Genomic DNA, 19,289 nt, shown 5'->3' on the forward strand with positions numbered 1-19,289 from the left:
AAAAACTTGAAGCTCTCGACCCTTTCTACTTCGTCCCCAATGATGTAGACAGGGGAATGTTCTCCTTTACACTTCCTGACGTTGATGACAATCTCCTTCATTTTGTTGACATTGAGGGAGAGATTATTGTTGCAGCACCAGTTCACCAGATTCTCTATCTCATTCCTGTACTCTGTCTCGTCATTGTTTGAGATCCAACTCACTAAGGTGGTGTCATCAGCAAACTTGAAAATCGAATTAGAGGGGAATTTAGCCACACAATCAAAGGTGTATAAGGAGTATAGTAGGGGGCTGAGAACACAGCCTTGTGGGGTACTGCGTTGAGGATGATCGTGGAGGAGGTGTTATTGCCTATCCTTACTGATTGTGGTCTGTGAGTTAGGAAGTTCAGGATCCAGTCAAAGAGGGATGTGCCGAGGCCCAGGCCACGGAGTTTGGAGATGAGTTTTGTGGGAATAATAGTGTTGACGGTTGAGCTGTAGTCAATAAATAGGAGTCTGACATAGGTGTCCTTGTTATCTAGATGTTCCAGGGTTGAGTGCAGGGCCAGGGAAATGGCATCTGCTGTGGACCTGTTGCGGCGGTGGGCAAACTATAGTGGATCCAGGTCGTCTGGGAGGCTGGAATTGATTCGTGCCATGACTAAACTTACGAAGCACCCCATAATGGATGTTAGAGACACCAGCCGATAGTCATTAATGCACACTGCTTTTTTGGTTTTTCTTAGGTACTGGGATGATAGTTGTCATCTTGAAATGGATAGGGACCTCAGATTGTTGCAAAGAGAGGTTGAAGATGTCTGTGAATACCTCCGCCAGTTGATCTGCGTAGGATCTGAGTGCATGTCCGGGTACCCCATCCGGGCAAGTTGCTTTCCATGGGTTGACCTTCAAGAAAGCTGCTCTGACATCTGCAATGTTGACCCCAGATACAGGTTCATCCAGGGCTTCCAGGGTGGAGGGCATGCTCTCGCTGACCTCTTGCTCAAAACGGGCATAGAATGCATTGAGCTCATCAGGGAGGGGTGCGTTGGAGTCGGCGATTTTACAATTAGGGATAGAAACATAGATGATAGGAGCAGGAGTAGGCCATTTGGCCCTTCGAACCTGCTCCGCCATTCATTTTGATCATGGCTGATCATTGAATTCAATATCCTGATTCCTCCTTCACCTTTGATCCCTTTAGCCCCAAGAGCTATATCTAACTGCCTCTTGAAATCTCACAACATTTTGGCCTCAACTTCTTTCTGTGGTAGCAAATTCCACAGGCTTACCACTCTCTGGGTGAAGAAAGTTCTCCTCATCTCATTCCTAAATGGTTTACCCCATATCCTCAGACTGTGGCCCCTGGTTCTGGACACCCACACCACTGGGAATATCCTTCTTGCATCTATCTTGCCCAGTTCTAATAGAAGTTAATAGGTTTATATGTCGTCCCGCATTAACTTTAACTTTAAGTCCTTCTCAACTCCAGCAAATATAATCCTAACTGACTCAATCTTGCCCCGTACGTCAGTCCCTCCATCCCAGGAATCGGTTTGGTAAACTTTCTCTGCACTCCCTCTGTAGCAAGAACATCCTTCCTCAGGTAAGGAGACCAAAAACTGCACACAATGTTCCAGGTGCAGCCTCACCAAGGCCCTGTATAATTGCAGCAAGACATCCCTGCTCCTGACTTCAAATCCTCTTTCTATGAAGGCCAATTTATGTTTGGCAATGGACAATCAAATGCTGGGCTTAGCCAGTGACGTCCACATTGCTGTGAAAGAAAAAAAAGCCCCACAATCAGCGATGCTTTTGATCAGATCAACAGTCTTCATGGTGTTGTTAATAGTTACAGCAGGAGCTTCACCTTGCTGCCCCTGAAATTGGGAGTACCTGGTTAAGCGGTGGCTGTTAAACCCAGCTCTGAAGCTGAAAAGCAGAGAAGTGCCTAATGGAAAAGTGAGGTGTCTGCTTTTCCAACCTGCACTGAGCTTTACTGGGGCTGCGTGGGAGGCCGGGGACAGGGAGGTCAGATTGAGAGTGGGAGGGAGAATTAAAATGGCGAGAGGCCAGAAGCTCTGGGGTCACGCTTGCAGACAGAACAGAGTTGTTCAGCAAAGCAATCTGCATTCAGCCTCCCCCCACAACCCCCCCCCCCCCCACCGATACAGGGCAGACCACATTGTGAGCCACAAATGCAGAATATTAATGTGAGAACAGTGCGAATAAATCGCTGTTTCACCTGGGCAGAATGCGTACATTGGTTCCCCTCATCTAATATCTATTTATGGCAACTGTATAGAATGGTGCATATTAAAGGGATCTGCTATTTTCTTTAAGGAGACCTAACTTGAACTCTTATCACCAGCAGTAATCAAGTTCCTGGGAATGGAGGCATGTTTTGCTTTTTTGGAAACAACAAGCACAAGTGCAGTACGTAGAGTACCTTTAAAATAGTTAAACATCTCGAAGTGTTTCACAGGCGTGTTGTCAAACAAGTGTCACTAACTGCTTCTTTATTAGTTGGATTTTACCAGGCGCCATTCTCCCCGGGAACCGGGAACACTTTGCCGGCCCGTGATAAATGCTGCCTGCTCTCCAGCCAGCCATATTACACTCGGCGGGAGGGGGGAGTAGTTATCTAAAGTCTGGACATCTGGCAGAAAGCTTTGCCTTCAAGAGCTGCTGGCCAACTGATTGGCCGCCACTCTCTGGTCCCTGAAGCGGTGGGGTTCAAATGGTCACCACAGTTGGGGCTACAGCAGGAATCAGAGAAACAATTGCAAAAGCCGGATTGAAGGGGTCTCGGTATATTGTTGGGACCTGTTTGGGAGGTTGGTGGCCAGGTTTGAGAGGCCAGAGAAGTGAGGGAGGTGGGAGTTGTGGGGCTTGGGGTTGGGTATGACCCGGGAGGAGAGGGGCAGTGGAATGTGGTGCTTCTGATGGGCAGACAGGAACTCCCAAAAGTTTCCATGTTTTTGATTCTACATTTTGGGGAAAGGGTTGAAACAGAGACACGATTAAAACACATTCAGAGTGCAAAGAATCCTCCTGCAGACCAAGGGTGACTCCGAACAAGGCACCCATCACCAAGCACTCCCTTTCTCCCGTAAACTATCCAACAAGGTGGTGCCGCAGAATACTGACTCTCTCCAAGTGAAGTCCTTCGAAAACATATGTCACACAAGGCGATAGAACTTTCGTGAAACCTTCACAAGCTGTCACAAAGAATCGTCTACTGTCTCTCAAAAATGCTCTTCAGATGCAGTGGAGTCAGTCGATCTCATTAGCAAGTGTGTACTGGAAGCTAAGAGTGAAATGCTAAGCAATGGCCTGTTTACTTTTGTTCAGCTGGCCAATATTACTAGACGTTATTAAATGAAGTGTTGCTCACCAAAATAATCTGCAGCTTCTTCAGTGAGTGCCAGCAGGCAACTCAAGTAGCAACTGTCTGCTTAACTCCATGCAGCAACCATAACGAGTACGAGGTTTAACCCTGTTCCCAGGGTGGTGCCGCACTAACCACAGGCTAATGTCTATGCAGGACATCACCTCCTCTGTAACCGTCATCAGAGAAATGGGATGTACAGGATCACAGAATTGTTGCAGTACAGAACCATTCAGCCCTTTGTATCTGTGCTGATTCTCCCAAGGAGCAATTCACCAAGTACCACTCCCCGCCTTGAATCTGTGGAAATCTTTGCTGCAGAAGGCTGTGGAGGCCAGGTCATTGAGTGTCTTTAAGACAGAGATAGAGAGGTTCTTGATTAATAAGGGGATCAGGGGTTACGGGGAAAAGGCAGGAGAATGGGGATGAGAAAAAAATCAACCATGATTGAATGGCAGAGTGGACTTGATGGGCCGAAGTGGCTTCATTCTGCTCCTATGTCTTATGCCTTCTCCCTGTAGCATTGCACATCCTTCCTTTTCAGATAATGATTCAATTCTCTCCCAAAAGCCTTGATTGAACTGACCTCCCCCATAATGTCCGGCAGTGCAATCCAGACCCTAACCACTCGGTGCATGAAAAAGGTTCTCCTCATGTTTCCATGGCTTCTACTCTGTACCTCAAACCTGTACCCTCTCATTCTCCATCTTTCCACCAATGGGAACAGTTTCTCCCTATCTACCCCTGTCAATACCCCTCAAGATTTTGAATGCACCTGTCAAATCTCCTCTCGACCTTCCCGTCTTTGACGAAAACAGACCAACTTCTCCAATGTATCCAGGTGACCCCCCCGCCATCCCGGGCCCATGTGTCTTTTCTGTTTGCTCTTTGATTGTAAGTAGGAAGAGCTCATTAAAGTGGGAGCAGGAGACGTGTGGAGTATAAACAACAGCGGGAAGGACATGGCTGTGGCAGTGCGGGAGATTTGACAAAGTACTGCCTTGCTTCTGAACTTATCTCTTCCTTTCTGTTTCTTAGCAGGGATTTCTGAGCCGACGGCTCAAGGGTTCAATCAAGAGAACCAAAAGTCAGCCCAAACTGGATCGAACCAGCAGCTTCCGGCATATTCTGCCCCGATTCCGGAGTGCAGATCATGATAGGTCAGAAAATAAGGAGTTTTACTTTCTATTAATTTTGCTTTAATGTCTTCAACGAGTTCCCCGAAATAATGGCGTTTACGTGTGTGCCAGTGTAGGAGAAGATGTGTGTGGAAGTTTTAAGTAAGTGTGCGGCTCTGAATATGTACACACGTAGTTGTATGTTGTGGACATGGGTGCATGTGTGTCTGCATGGTTAGACAGAATCATATCATAGAATCTACACTGCAGAAGGAGGCCATTTGGCCAATGTAGCCTGCATCGACAACAATCCCACCCAGGTACTGTCCTATCCCCGGAACCCCACATATTTATCCTCCTGATCCCCCTGACTTTAAGGGGCAATTTAACATGGCCAATCAACATAACCCACACATCTTTGGAGTGTGGGAGGAAACCAGAGCATCCAGAGGAAACCCACGCAGACACGGGGAGAACGTGCAAACTCCACACAGTCACCCAAGGCTGGAATTGAACTCGGGTCCCTGGTGCTGTGAGGCATGATGTGCCACCATGCTGTCCCAGGTACTGACAGGTACAGAAACAATTACCAGGGGCATCTGTATGAAAACCAATCTGTTTGTGCGGTACAAGGAGAAATTCATGCTGCATCGAAAACCTCACAACGTGACTTCAGGCCAGGGTGATCATTGGAATTTGTTTGATTTGGGTTCTAGATGTTTTGCATCAGGTAGCCGCTGAAGGTATTGTTTTATATACTAAAGGCTGTAAAGCACAAAGACTGGTAAAGAGATAGTAATTAACTGCAGAGTACCATCACTGAGTGGTACTTATTATGTTAGAGTCCAGCACTAACGACTGACTCAATTAAAATAACTACTCACCATTAGAGTCCATTAAAATAGCTACTTAAACATGCAGTTCACCAGTGGGAAATAATGACCATGGATTAAACCACCGACAAATACTGACCGAAAACTTACATCATCGACACACACTGACCCATAGAGCCTGTCACTGTCAGACGCTGACCCATAGAGTCCGTCACTGTCAGACGCTGACCCATAGAGTCCGTCACTGTCAGACACTGACCCATAGAGTCCGTCACTGTCGGACAGTGACCCATAGAGCCCGTCACTGTCGGACGCTGACCCATAGAGTCCGTCACTGTCAGACACTGACCCATAGAATCCGTCACTGTCAGACGCTGACCCATAGAGTCCGTCACTGTCAGACAGTGACCCATAGAGTCCGTCACTGTCGGACAGTGACCCATAGAGTCCGTCACTGTCAGACACTGACCCATAGAGCCTGTCTCTGTCAGACGCTGACCCATAGAGTCCGTCACTGTCAGACACTGACCCATAGAGTCCGTCACTGTCGGACAGTGACCCATAGAGTCCGTCACTGTCAGACGCTGACCCATAGAGCCCGTCACTGTCGGACGCTGACCCATAGAGTCCGTCACTGTCAGACACTGACCCATAGAGTCCGTCACTGTCAGACGCTGACCCATAGAGTCCGTCACTGTCAGACAGTGACCCATAGAGTCCGTCACTGTCGGACAGTGACCCATAGAGCCCGTCACTGTCAGACACTGACCCATAGAGTCCGTCACTGTCAGACGCTGACCCATAGAGTCCGTCACTGTCAGACAGTGACCCATAGAGTCCGTCACTGTCAGACGCTGACCCATAGAGTCCGTCACTGTCGGACAGTGACCCATAGAGTCCATCACTGTCGGACAGTGACCCATAGAGCCCGTCACTGTCGGACGCTGACCCATAGAGTCCGTCACTGTCGGACGCTGACCCATAGAGCCCGTCACTGTCAGACAGTGACCCATAGAGTCCGTCACTGTCGGATGCTGACCCATAGAGTCCGTCACTGTCGGACAGTGACCCATAGAGCCCGTCACTGTCGGACACTGACCCATAGAGTCCGTCACTGTCAGACAGAGTCCGTCACTGTCAGACACTGACTCATAGAGTCCGTCACTGTCAGACACTGACCCATAGAGTCCGTCACTGTCGGACACTGACCCATAGAGTCCGTCACTGTCAGACACTGACCCATAAAGTCCGTCACTGTCAGACGCTGACCCATAGGGTCCGTCACTGTTGGACGCTGACCCATAGAGCCCGTCACTGTTGGACGCTGACCCATAGAGTCCATCACTGTTGGACAGTGACCCATAGAGTCCGTCACTGTCAGACACTGACCCATAGAGCCCGTCACTGTCAGACACTGACCCATAGAGTCCGTCACTGTCAGACACTGACCCATAGAGCCCGTCACTGTCAGACTGTGACCCATAGAGCCCGTCACTGTCAGACTGTGACCCATAGAGCCCGTCACTGTCAGACAGTGACCCATAGAGTCCGTCACTGTCAGACACTGACCCATAGAGTCCGTCACTGTCAGACACTGACCTATAGAGTCCGTCACTGTTAGACGCTGACCTATAGAGCCCGTCACTGTTAGACGCTGACCCATAGGGCCCGTCACTGTTGGACAGTGACCCATAGAGTCCGTCACTGTCAGACACTGACCCATAGAGTCCATCATTGAAACAGAAACATAGAAAGTAAAAGCAGGCATGGGCCTTTTGCCCCTTTAAACCTGCTATTCTATTGAGTACAATCCTGTCTGAAACCCATTCTCATCACTGTGCTCTTGCACTCTCTCTATGTTTCTTTACACTTACATAGAAACAAATCTAGAAGCAGGAGTAGGTCGTTCAGCCCTTCGAGCCTGCTACACCATTCATTTTGATCATGGCTGATCATTAAATTCAGTATCCTGATCCCCCCTTCCCTCCCACATCCCTTGATCCCTTTAGCCCCAAGAGCAATATCTAATTCCTTCTTCAAATCACACAACGTTTTGGCCTCAACCCATTCCTGTGGGAGTGAATTCCACACATTCACCACTCTCTGGGTGAAGAAATTTCTCCTCACCTCAGTTGTAGAAGGTTTACCCCTTATCCTCAAACTATGACTCCTCGTTCTGGACTCCCCCACCATCGGGAACATTGTTTCTGAATCTATCCTGTCTAACCCTGTTAGAATTTTATAACTTTCTATGAGATTCCCCTCTCGCTCTTCTAAACTCCAGTGAACATAGTCCTACCTATTCATATTAACTATATATTTCCTCATATGACAGATCTACCATCCCAGGAATCAGTCTGGTAAATCTTCGCTGCACTCCGTCTATAGCAAGGACATCCTTCCTCAGATAAGACCACCAAAACAGCACACAATACTCCAGGTGTGGCCTCACCAATGCCCTATATAATTGCAGCAAAACATCACTATCCCTATACTCAAATCCTCTCGCTATGAAGGCCAACATTCTATTTGCCTTCTTTACTGCCTGCTGTATCTGCGCGCTTACTTTCAGCAACTGATGCACGAGGATTCCATGGTCTTGCTTAGTATCACCTCTCTCTTGATTTACACCCATTCAAGTAATAATCTGTCTTCCTATTATTACTACCAAAGTGGAGAACCTCACATTTATCCACACTATACTGCATCTGCCTTGCACGTGCCCACACACTTAGCCTGTCCAAATCACGCTGAAGCATCTCTGCATCCTCCTCATAGCTCACCCTCCCACCCAACTTTATATCATCCGCAAATTTGGAGATAATACAAGATAATACTTTTGAGTCTGTTAACCTATTTTGTTCCTTCTTAAATATCTTCAGTGACTTGGCCTCCACAGCTTATCTGTGGTCAAGAGCCACCCTTTGAGTGAACAAATATCTCCTCATCTCAGTGCTAAAGGGTCTACCCTATATCCTGAGGCTGTTACTCCTCATTCTAGATCCCCCAGCCAGGGGGAACAACCTTCCTGCATCCACTCAGTTCAGCACTGTTAGATTATTATACATTTCAAACCGATCCCCTCTCATTCTTCTAAACTGCAGTGAATACAGGCCAGTTGACCCAATTTCTCCTCGTATGACAATCCTGCCATCCCAGTAATCAGCCTGGGGAATCTTTACTGCACTCCCTCTCTTACAAATATATCCTTTCTTAGATAAGGAGATCAAAACTACACATAATTATCTGGGTGTGGTCTCAGCAAGGCCCTGTACAGCTACAGTAATGATGTGGAGATGCCGGCATTGGACTGGGGTAAACACAATAAGAAGTTTAACAACACCAGGTTAAAGTCCAACAGGTTTATTTGGTAGCAAAAGCCACACAAGCTTTCGGAGCTCTCAGCCCCTTCTTCAGGTGAGTGGGAATTCTGTTCACAAACAGAGCTTATAAAGACACAACCTCAATTTACATGAATAATGGTTGGAATGCGAATACTTACAACTAATCAAGTCTTTAAGAAACAAAACAATGTGAGTGGAGAGAGCATCAAGACAGGCTAAAAAGATGTGTATTGTCTCCAGAGTTTCACTGGCTGTCTTGTCTGGAGACAATACACATCTTTTTAGCCTGTCTTGATGCTCTCTCCACTCACATTGTTTTGTTTCTTAAAGACTTGATTAGTTGTAAGTATTCGCATTCCAACCATTATCCATGTAAATTGAGGTTGTGTCTTTATATGCTCTGTTTGTGAACAGAATTCCCACTCACCTGAAGAAGGGGCTTGCAGCTCCGAAAGCTTGTGTGGCTTTTGCTACCAAATAAACCTGTTGGACTTTAACCTGGTGTTGTTAAATTTCTTATTGCAGCTACAGAAAGACATTCTTGCTCCTTAACTCAAGTCCTCTTGCAATGAAAACCAACATGCCATGTGCCTTCCTAATGGCTTGCTGTACCTGCATGCTTGCTGTCAGTGACTGGCGTACTAGGACATCCAGGTCCCTATGTAAACATTTCCCAATCTATCACCATTTAAATAATACTCTGCCATTCTATTTCACCATCCAAAATGGATAACTTCACATTTATCCACATTATATTGCATCTGCCATGCATTTGCCCATTCACTCAACTTGTCTAAATCATCTTGAAGCCTCTTAACATCCTCATCTCTCACAATCCCACCAAATTTTGTGTCATCAGCAAATTTGGGAATATTACTTTTTCCAAATCATTGATGTATATTGTGAATAGCTGGGCCCCAAGCATTGATCCCTGTGGGACCCCACTAGACACTGCCACTTCGAAAATTACCCACTTGTTACAACTCTCCTGTCTGCTAACCAATTCTCAATCCTTGCTAATACATTACCCCCAATTCCATGTGCTTTCATTTTGCAAACTTCTTATGTGGGACTTTATCATGGAGTGACACTGGCCGACTGAGTCCATCACTGAGAGACACTCATTCACTGAGCTCTTCACTTTCATAAATTGACCCAGAGATGTTGTAAATTGCTGATAGCTTCACGATCACCAGCAATCTGTCATTTTACGCTGAAATCAACCTACACACATCGCAAAAGCTGCAGCTGTGATTTCCAAGCTGCACAAGATAGTGTGGAACAACAACAACCTGACTGAGAACAATAAACTGTGAATCTAGCAATCCTACATCCTCAGTGCCCTCCTCTCCTGTGGTAAGTCCTAAGACAGCATGTGCTCAACAGGAGAGAAGGCTGAACTGTTTTCCACCTTCATTGTGCCTAGACATGAATTCAGCAACTCTTGGCAGGTCAAGTTCACCAACTTAGTGGTCGGGAGCGTCCTCATTCTATCTGCATGTACCCAGTGTTGTCACCGTTGTGTTTATCAGATGGATGATGGCCGTATACCCAAAATCCTCCTGTAAGGCCAACTGCACTTGTCCTCCTGGACATCTACTTCTCAATTCCAAGGAGGTATGAAGATGACAGACCTTCACACTGATTTGATCACCGTTGTCTTAAACTCTGGAGGCTGACTATTTGGAGGGATATTGGAAAAAGTGAGCAGACACAAAAAAGCTCAATTGGCCAAGAGGAGGATCCGGGGAAAACAGAGGCCGGTGAACCCTGCACCTCCTCAACCCACTGTCTCCCTCCGCAGTAAATGCAGCAGAGACTGCCATGCCAGATTGGGGTTCCGGTGCCACACAGAGTGGACCGCCAGGGTCCAGGAGTCAGGCACACTCCCCAAAGCCCCGTCGGAGGGGACAGTTGATAGGAGGTGGAAAATGGGCACAGAAGGAGGCTTTGGGGCAAGAAAGGAGAGTTCATGGAAGAACCGGTAGGATTGAGGATCAAGAAGCAAGGCAAAGAACAAGAAAGTTTGGATCAGAGTCGGTGAGAGAGGGTGAAACCTTTCATCAAATAGGAATGTCGGAATAAACGGAGATCATTGGAGCTCATTCCACCTTGGGCAATCCATCTCTTAACTCGCTCTGCTTAAGTTTGTCCCATAGCCCTCAGAACCCTTCTCCAACGGTAGTCCTCAGTCTTTATCTGCTCCCCATCCATGGCAGTTCCGTGTGCTGTGACGGTCCAGAATTCCACTCTCCCTCCTGTGATGAAGTGCTTTCTGTCATTGCCGCTTAGCGTAGCCTGGCTCCAATTTTAAAGTTGTGTTTCCCGTTTCTGTACTTCCCACCCCAGGCCCCCAAGGAGGAAGCAGTTTTCTCCATTAACGCTGTCAACTCCTTTCGATCAATTTAAACACCTCACTTACGATAGCCCCAAAGGCAAATGTTTTCTCCCTGTCCTATTGAACAGCATGGGAGACATCATAGAATCACTACAGTGCTGAAGGAGGCCATCTGGCCCATCGGGTCTGCACCAACTCTCTCAGGCAGAGTACCTTACCCAGGGCCTTTCCCCCCACACTATTCCGGTAATCCCATATATAAACCATGGCTAATCCATCTAACCTACACATTTTGGGGCAAATTAGCGCAGCCAATCCCCCTAATTTATGAAAACTCACCTCCAAACTCTGTGACCAGGGCCTCAGCTCCTCCCTCTGCGACTGGATCCTGAACTTCCTAACCCACAGACCACAATCAGTAAGGATAGGCAACAACACATCCTGCACGATCATCCTCAACACCGGTGCCCCACAAGGCTGTGTTCTCAGCCCCCTACTATACTCCTTATACACCTATGACTGTGTGGCCAAATTCCCCTCCAATTCGATTTTCAAGTTTGCTGACGAGACCACCGTCGTGGGCCGGATCTCAAACAATGATGAGACAGAGTACAGGAATGAGATAAAGAATCTGGTGAACTGGTGCGGCAACAATAATCTCTCCCTCAATGTCAACAAAACGAAGGAAATAGCCATCGACTTCAGGAAGCATAGAGAACATGCCCCTGTCTACATCAATGGGGACGAAGTAAAAATGGTCGAAAGCTTCAAGGTTTTAGGTGTCCAGATCACCAACAACCTGTCCTGGTCCCCCAGGCCGACACTATATTTAAGAAAGCCCACCAACACCTCTACTTTCTCAGAAGGCTAAGGAAATTTGGCATTTCAGCTACAAGTCTCACCAACTTTTACAGATGCACCATAGAATGCATTCTTTCTGGTTGTATCACAGCTTGGTATGGCTCCTGTTCTGACCAAGATTGCAAGAAACTACAAAAGGTCATGAACGTAGCCCAATCAATCAAACAAACCAGCCTCCCATCCATTGACTCTGTCTGCACTTCCCGTTGCCTCGGAAAAGTAGCCAGCATAATCAAGGACCCCACACACCCTGGACATACTCTCTTTCACTTCCTTCCATTGGAAAAAAGATACACGTACCAACCGACTCGAGAACAGTTTCTTCCCTGCTGCCATCAGACTTTTGACTGGACCTACCTCACACTAAGCTGATCTTTCTCTAGACCCTAACTATGACTGTAACACTACATTCTGCACTCTCTCCTTTCCTTCTCTATGAACGGAATGCTTTGTCTGTATAGCACACTAGAAACAATACTTTTCACTGTATACTAATACATGTGACAATAATTCAAATTAAATCAAATAACCTGCACATCTTTGTTCAGAGAGCCTCCCAGGTGGGGAACAGCTTTCAGGACTGATCATCAGATCATAAGAATTAGGAGCAGGAGTAGGCCACTCAGCCTCTCGAGCCTGCTCCGCCATTGGATAAGATCATCGCTGATCTGATTTGTGCCTCAACTCAAATTTCCTGCTTCCCCCATTCCCCTTGAACAAACAAAGAACAAAGAACAGTACAGCACAGGAAACAGGCCCTTCGGCCCTCCAAGCCTGTGGCGCTCCTTGGTCCAACTAGACCAATCGTTTGTATCCCTCCATTCCCAGGCTGCTCATGTGACTATCCAGGTAAGTCTTAAACGATGTCAGCGTGCCTGCCTCCACCACCCTACTTGGCAGCGCATTCCAGGCCCCCACCGCCCTCTGTGTAAAAAACGTCCCTCTGATATCTGAGTTATACTTCGCCCCTCTCACCTTGAGCCCGTGACTCCTCGTGATCATCACCTCCGACCTGGGAAAAAGCTTCCCACTGTTCACCCTATCTATACCCTTCATAATCTTGTACACCTCTATTAGATCTCCCCTCATTCTCCGTCTTTCCAGGGAGAACAACCCCAGTTTACCCAATCTCTCCTCATAGCTAAGACCCTCCATACCAGGCAACATCCTGGTAAACCTTCTCTGCACTCTCTACAGCCTGCACGTCCTTCTGGTAGTGCGGCGACCAGAACTGGACGCAGTACTCCAAATGTGGCCTAACCAGCATTCTATACAGCTGCATCATCAGACTCCAGCTTTTATACTCTATACCCCGTCCTATAAAGGCAAGCATACCATATGCCTTCATCACCACCTTCTCCACCTGTGTTGCCACCTTCAAGGATTTGTGGACTTGCACACCTAGGTCCCTCTGTGTTTCTATACTCCTGATGACTCTGCCATTTATTGTATAACTCCTCCCTACATTATTTCTTCCAAAATGCATCACTTCGCATTTATCCGGATTAAACTCCATCTGCCACCTCTCCGCCCAATTTTCCAGCCTATCTATATCCTGCTGTATTGCCCGACAATGCTCTTCGCTATCCGCAAGTCCAGCCATCTTTGTGTCATCCGCAAACTTGCTGATTACACCAGTTACACCTTCTTCCAAATCATTTATATATATCACAAATAGCAGAGGCCCCAGTACAGAGCCCTGCGGAACACCACTGGTCACAGACCTCCAGCTGGAAAAAGACCCTTCGACCACTACCCTCTGTCTCCTATGGCCAAGCCAGTTCTCCACCCATCTAGCCACTTCTCCTTGTATCCCATGAGCCTTAACCTTCTTAACCAACCTGCCATGTGGGACTTTGTCAAATGCCTTACTGAAATCCATATAGACGACATCCACGGCCCTTCCTTCATCAACCGTTTTTGTCACTTCCTCAAAAAACTCCACCAAATTTGTAAGGCACGACCTCCCTCTTACAAAACCATGCTGTCCTTGATTCCCTTGTCAATCAAAAATCTGTCTAACTCAGCCTTGTGTTCAATGACCGAGCCTCCACCGCTCTCTGGGAAAGAGAATTCCAAGGAATAACTACCCTGATAGAGATCTACAAAATTATGAAAGGCGTAGACAAGTTTAAGGTGAGAGGGGGAAATTTTGAGGGAGATGTGCAGGGGCAGTTTCTCACGAAGAGAGTGTGGTGGGTGCCTGGAATGCGCTGCCAGAGGAAGTGATGGAAGCAGACATATTAGCAACATTTGAGAAGCATCTAGATGGGTGCATGAATAGGGAGGGAATAGACAGATATGGATCGAGTAAGGGCAGGTTTTTTTTTGTTTAGTTAGGGCATCATGATCAGCATGGGCTTGGAGGGCCGAAAGGCCTGTTCCTGTGCTGTACTGTTCTTTGTTCATCTTTGTTCTTTGTTCCTCTAAGAGGAGAAATTCCTCCTCACTTCCAGCGTATTGGGAGACCCTTTTTTTAGATGTAACCCCCTAGTTCTGGGCTCCCCCATGTGGGGAAACTCTTGGCATCCGCCTTGGCAAGCTCCCTTAAAACTTACAGGTTTCAATTAAGATCACCTTTCACTCTTTCAAATTCCAATGAGTACAGGCCCAACCTGTTCAATCTTTCTTTATGAGACAACCCTTTCAAGTCAAGGATCAGCCCACTGAACTCTGAAGGACTTTCAATGTAAAAATAAGGAGATCTAAAACGGACACAGTACTCTTAGTGACCTGTGTACAGTTAAATCAAAACTTCTGTGTCTTTATATTCCATTCCACCATGCAATAAATAAAGGCTAATATTCCATTTGCCTTCCTAATTACTTGTTGTGTCTACATGGTAATTTTTCGTGATTCGTGTACAAGGGCACCCAGGTCCCTCTGTACTGCAACATTCTGAAGTCTCTCTCCATTTAAATAACATTCTGCTTTTCTATGCTTCCTGCCAGAAAGACAAGCTCATTATACTGCACCAGCCAAAGTTGTGCCCACTCCCTGAACCTATCTATATCGCTTTGTAAACCCTTTGTATCCTCCACACTACTTGCTTTCCTGCAAGTTTCCATGTTGTACCATCAGCAAATTTGGCCACAATACAGTCAGTTCCTATATCCAAGCCATCAATATAGATTAGAATCAGTTGAGGCCCACCACTGATCTTTGTGACACTCCACCAGTTATAGTCTGCCAACCAGAAGATGACCCATTTATCTCAGCTCTCTTGTTTTCTGTTAGTCAATCCTCTATCCATGCCAATATATCATCCCCAACACCACGACCTCTTATCTTGCGCAGTATCCTTTTATGTGGCACTTCATTAAATGTTTTTTGGAAATTCAAATACACATCACCTGATTCCCCCTTTATCTACCCTGCTTGTTGCATCCTCAGAAAACAGACGGCACAGTGGTTAGCACTGCTGCCTCTCAGCACCAGGGACTGGGTTCAATTTCGGCCTTGGGTTACAGTCCGTGTGGAGTTTGTACATTCTCCCCATGTCTGCGTGAGTTTGTTCTGTTTCCTCCCACAGTCCAAAGATGTGCAGGTTAGGTGGATTGGACATGGTGAATTGCCCCTTAGTGTCCAAAGATGTGTAGGTTAGGCAGATTAGCCATGTTCAATGTGTGAGGTTACGGGAATAGGATGGAGGGGTGGGTCTGGGTGGGATGTTCTTTTGGAGAGGGGGTGCAGACTCAATGGGCTAAATGGCCTCTTTCTGAATTGTAGGAATTCAATGGATTCTAATAAATTTGTCAAACACAATTTCCCTTCCAATCTGCCTAATCGTATTATGATTTTCTAAATGTCCTGCTCGTTAATGAATTCTAGCAATGACCTGTTGTGGGAAAATCACCACTCGGAGTCAGAATTAAAGATTCAACACGCAGTTTTATCGGACAAAGCTTTGGGAGAAGCGCTGGACTCTCCGCAGTGCGCGCAGTCACCTTCTCAACTTTACAATAGCAGTTCAGCATCTTTATACATTTTCAAATAATGGTCCAGTATGGACATTAGCCGTTATCACATCGTTATACGTTGAGTAGACAAGGACGAACATTGGCAGTTATCACATCGTTATACATAGAGTAGATACATTTATGCATTTATGTCCCCCATCAATGACTGATCTTGTTATCAAAACTCATTGTTTTGGTTCTGCTTTATCTCAAGCAGCTAAGGTGCCTCAAGGTCTGATCTGTTTCCTGCAGCAATTCAAACACTAACAGGTTTTAACTTGCTGTGCAATGTCTGTGCCCAAGTCAGCACATCTTAATGTCTTTTCCCAGAGTCCATTTTGTGCCAGGTAACCATTTTGTGTCCTTTAATTTTGAGTTTACTCCAACAACTCCCCCTTTTGGTCAGGATTATGATTTAATAATCCGATGGACCAACAATAGCAGCATCGCGGGTTCGGCAATTGATATGCCTGACTCGCAATCAACAGGTCGCGCGTTCACAGGTAGACGTCCACCTTCTCACTCTTTCCTTCATCGTCGTTGTTCTTGGTGTCTTCGGGAGTTCCCATCAGGTGTTATTCTTTGATGACTACACTAGCTCCTGGCACAATCCAAGTCATCATTACTTTGCAGCAGACATTAAGACATCCGACAATTAGGCAACAGACAATTATTATTGCAACGAGAATGATCAGTCCATGCATTAAATAGGATCCCCCCAATAACCATTCGAGCCAGCTATTCCCCTTCTTGGGGCATTGTCTAAAGTCATTGAGCTGCTTTCTTATGTTATTAATGGCTTGGGTGATGTTGTAAGATTCATCCGTAACATGCGTTTTACATTTCTCTCCTATTATTGTGCATACTTCCCACTGTTGGGCTAACTGATAGTCTACGGCATAGCGGGTCTGCTGTGCGTATAATCTTAATTCAGCCAATTCTTGGTTGACGGCCTCCAGTGCCTTTGATGTGCTGTTTCCCAGGATGGTTAGTCCACTGATAATATGGTTTCTATTTTTGGCACTACTTACTCCTGCTGCCCCCCCTCCCCCCAAAGACAGGGTCCCAAGGAACCCGTAGCCAAGTGACGATCCCAGTGTGGTCGGGACTTCCCAATCGGCACAGAATTCCTTGCTGATGGCCCATGTCACTATCTTTCTCCGGATATGCCCCTTTTGAAGGCATGGAACAGTGAGTGGTCCTATTGTCCCCACTGCAAAAAGGATCGGGAGGGTTGGTGTTGCCGTCGTGAAGGTGCCATTGAGGAGGAACACAAATCCCTTCTTGGCCCGGTAGCATTTAATGTCCTGCCTATTGGTCTGTATATACCGCCGATTGCTTGGTTCACTTGACTCCCTGCCTGATCCTACCACTTGGTAGGTATGTCCATTCGGCTGAGCTGACATGTGTCCCATTACACTGACCACAAATGAGCTGCCTCCCCGCGGTTACATTCAGGCATCTTTGCTCGTCACAGCTACAAGTAAACTGACCCCTATTCACCTGACAGTGCTGACGGACACACTGCATCTGTACACAGGAAACATTCTTGGGGACCAAGGCATATGCACATCCCCATCCCTGCCCCGAGAAGCAAAGCGGGTAGCTTGCATCATCTGAGTATACTCTTCCTCCCACTCCCTGGAGCCCCCTGCACATGGGATCTGTGGGATTTATTAGTTCCACACATCTTCCCTGTATACCCCTTTTATATTTGCCTATTTGTCCTTTACAGGGTGTGTCTGAGGTATCTGCCGTATATAAGTCATGGGGGGTCCACCCAGGGGTGGCCACAAATAGGGCCTCTACAGATTGGGCTAGCGGGTAACACATGGTTCGATTACCATGTAAATGTACATGAGCCTTGTAGAATAAGTTATCCTCTAGCCCTGTCAATTTTACAATTGCGACAACGTAGAGTAATACAATCATATACGCGATCTTAGACATGTTCGCAACAGGCAAGTATCAATCTTATTACTCTATGTTAACAACTTTACAAAGGCTATATTGCCAACCCGAACGCACCAGTTAATCTTGCTTGTAGTCGTCACCTGTTTTGGGGAAAGCACTCTGGTCACTTTAATATCACTCATTCGTTTCTTTGTATAATTTCAGTTGGGTCCAATGTTTCCATACACCTTTCCCCCTTATGTCCAGACAGGCACAGGTATCTCCACTAATTATGACCTCATATGGCCCATTCCATATTGGTGCAAACCCTGGTTTTTCAGGTAATGTTTTTACCAAGACGTGACTTCCCGCTGTTGGGACGTCAGGGAGCATTTCAAGCTCTCTCTGTGCGTCTCTTTCTTCCTGATTATCCTTTACTAATTTACGCATCCCTTTTAGTTGGGCGCTTAGTTCCAGAACGTATCGTTTAATTTTGTCTTTTAGTGGACCTACATCGGCCCCACCTGTTATGATGCTTTCTGATAATTGCATCGCCCTTCCTGTCATTAGTTCATAAGGGGTTAATCCGGTTGTCCGGTTTGTGGTGGCTCTTAACCTCACTAATATAGTGGGTAATACTTCTGTCCATGTTTTTCCTGGCGTTTGCATGGCCTTGGCCAGGGCATTCTTAAGGGTTCTGTTCATGCGTTCCACTATTCCAGAACTCTGCGGGTGGTAAGGGATGTGGAATTTTTGTTTTATTCACATCAGTTGGCGCACTGTTTTTACCACCTTTCCGGTGAAGTGTGTCCCTTGATCTGAATCAATTTGTATGGGTATTCCCCATCTCGGGATTACCTCCTCCGCCAATATTCTAGCCACCGTGGTAGCAGTACAATTTTTAGTAGGGAACGCTTCTACCCACCTGGTAAACAGGTCTATAACAACCAGACAATAGGCCCAGGTGGCGCAATCTAAGGTGGCTAGGCACTTTGGCAGTCCGGTAACTAGCAGCCCTTCTGCTGTTGAATAGTAACCTATGGGTCTCCTGTATGAGTGTGAAGCCAGTGTGTTGTTCCCAGTGTAGGATGTGGGAGGTCCTGGAGGCACCTGGCCTCCCGGACATCCACATCTGTGAGGGGTGTGTTGAGCTGTGGTTCCTGAGGGACCGTGTTAAGGAGCTGGAACTGCAGCTCGAGGATCTTAGGCTGTTAAGGGAGAATAAGGAGGTGATAGACAAGAGCTATCATCAGGTGGTCACACCAGGGCCACGGGTGGAGGCCAAGTGGGTGACGGCCAGGAAGGGTAAAGCTCGGGTGATTGATGGATGTGCCTCTACACAACAAGTACTCCTGCCTGAGTACTGCTGGGGGGGACAGCCCGCCTGGGGGAAGCAGCAGTGGCCGTGTCTCCGGAGTGGAGTCTGGCCCTGTAACTCAGAGGGCTAAGGAAAAGAGGAGGAAGGCAGTGTTAATCGGGGACTCGACAGTAAGGGGGTCGGACAGGCGTTTTTGCGGAGGCAGGCGGGAGTCTCGGATGGTGGTCTGCCTCCCTGGGGCCGGGATCCAGGA

At 47.0% G+C, this 19,289-nt stretch overlaps 1 protein-coding gene across 1 annotated transcript in view; it reads left to right on the top strand.

Annotated features, from left to right (window-relative positions):
• LOC144496840 (ras/Rap GTPase-activating protein SynGAP-like) overlaps nucleotides 1-19,289 on the top strand; it is a 770,844-nt gene that overhangs the window by 586,659 nt on the left and 164,896 nt on the right. Inside the window, exon 6 of the mRNA XM_078217405.1 lies at nucleotides 4,411-4,532. Coding sequence (XP_078073531.1) covers nucleotides 4,411-4,532 — 122 coding nt within the window. The remainder of the gene's footprint in view (nucleotides 1-4,410; nucleotides 4,533-19,289) is intronic.

Source organism: Mustelus asterias, chromosome 8 (genome assembly GCF_964213995.1).
Source record: "Mustelus asterias chromosome 8, sMusAst1.hap1.1, whole genome shotgun sequence".
NCBI lineage: Eukaryota > Metazoa > Chordata > Chondrichthyes > Carcharhiniformes > Triakidae > Mustelus > Mustelus asterias.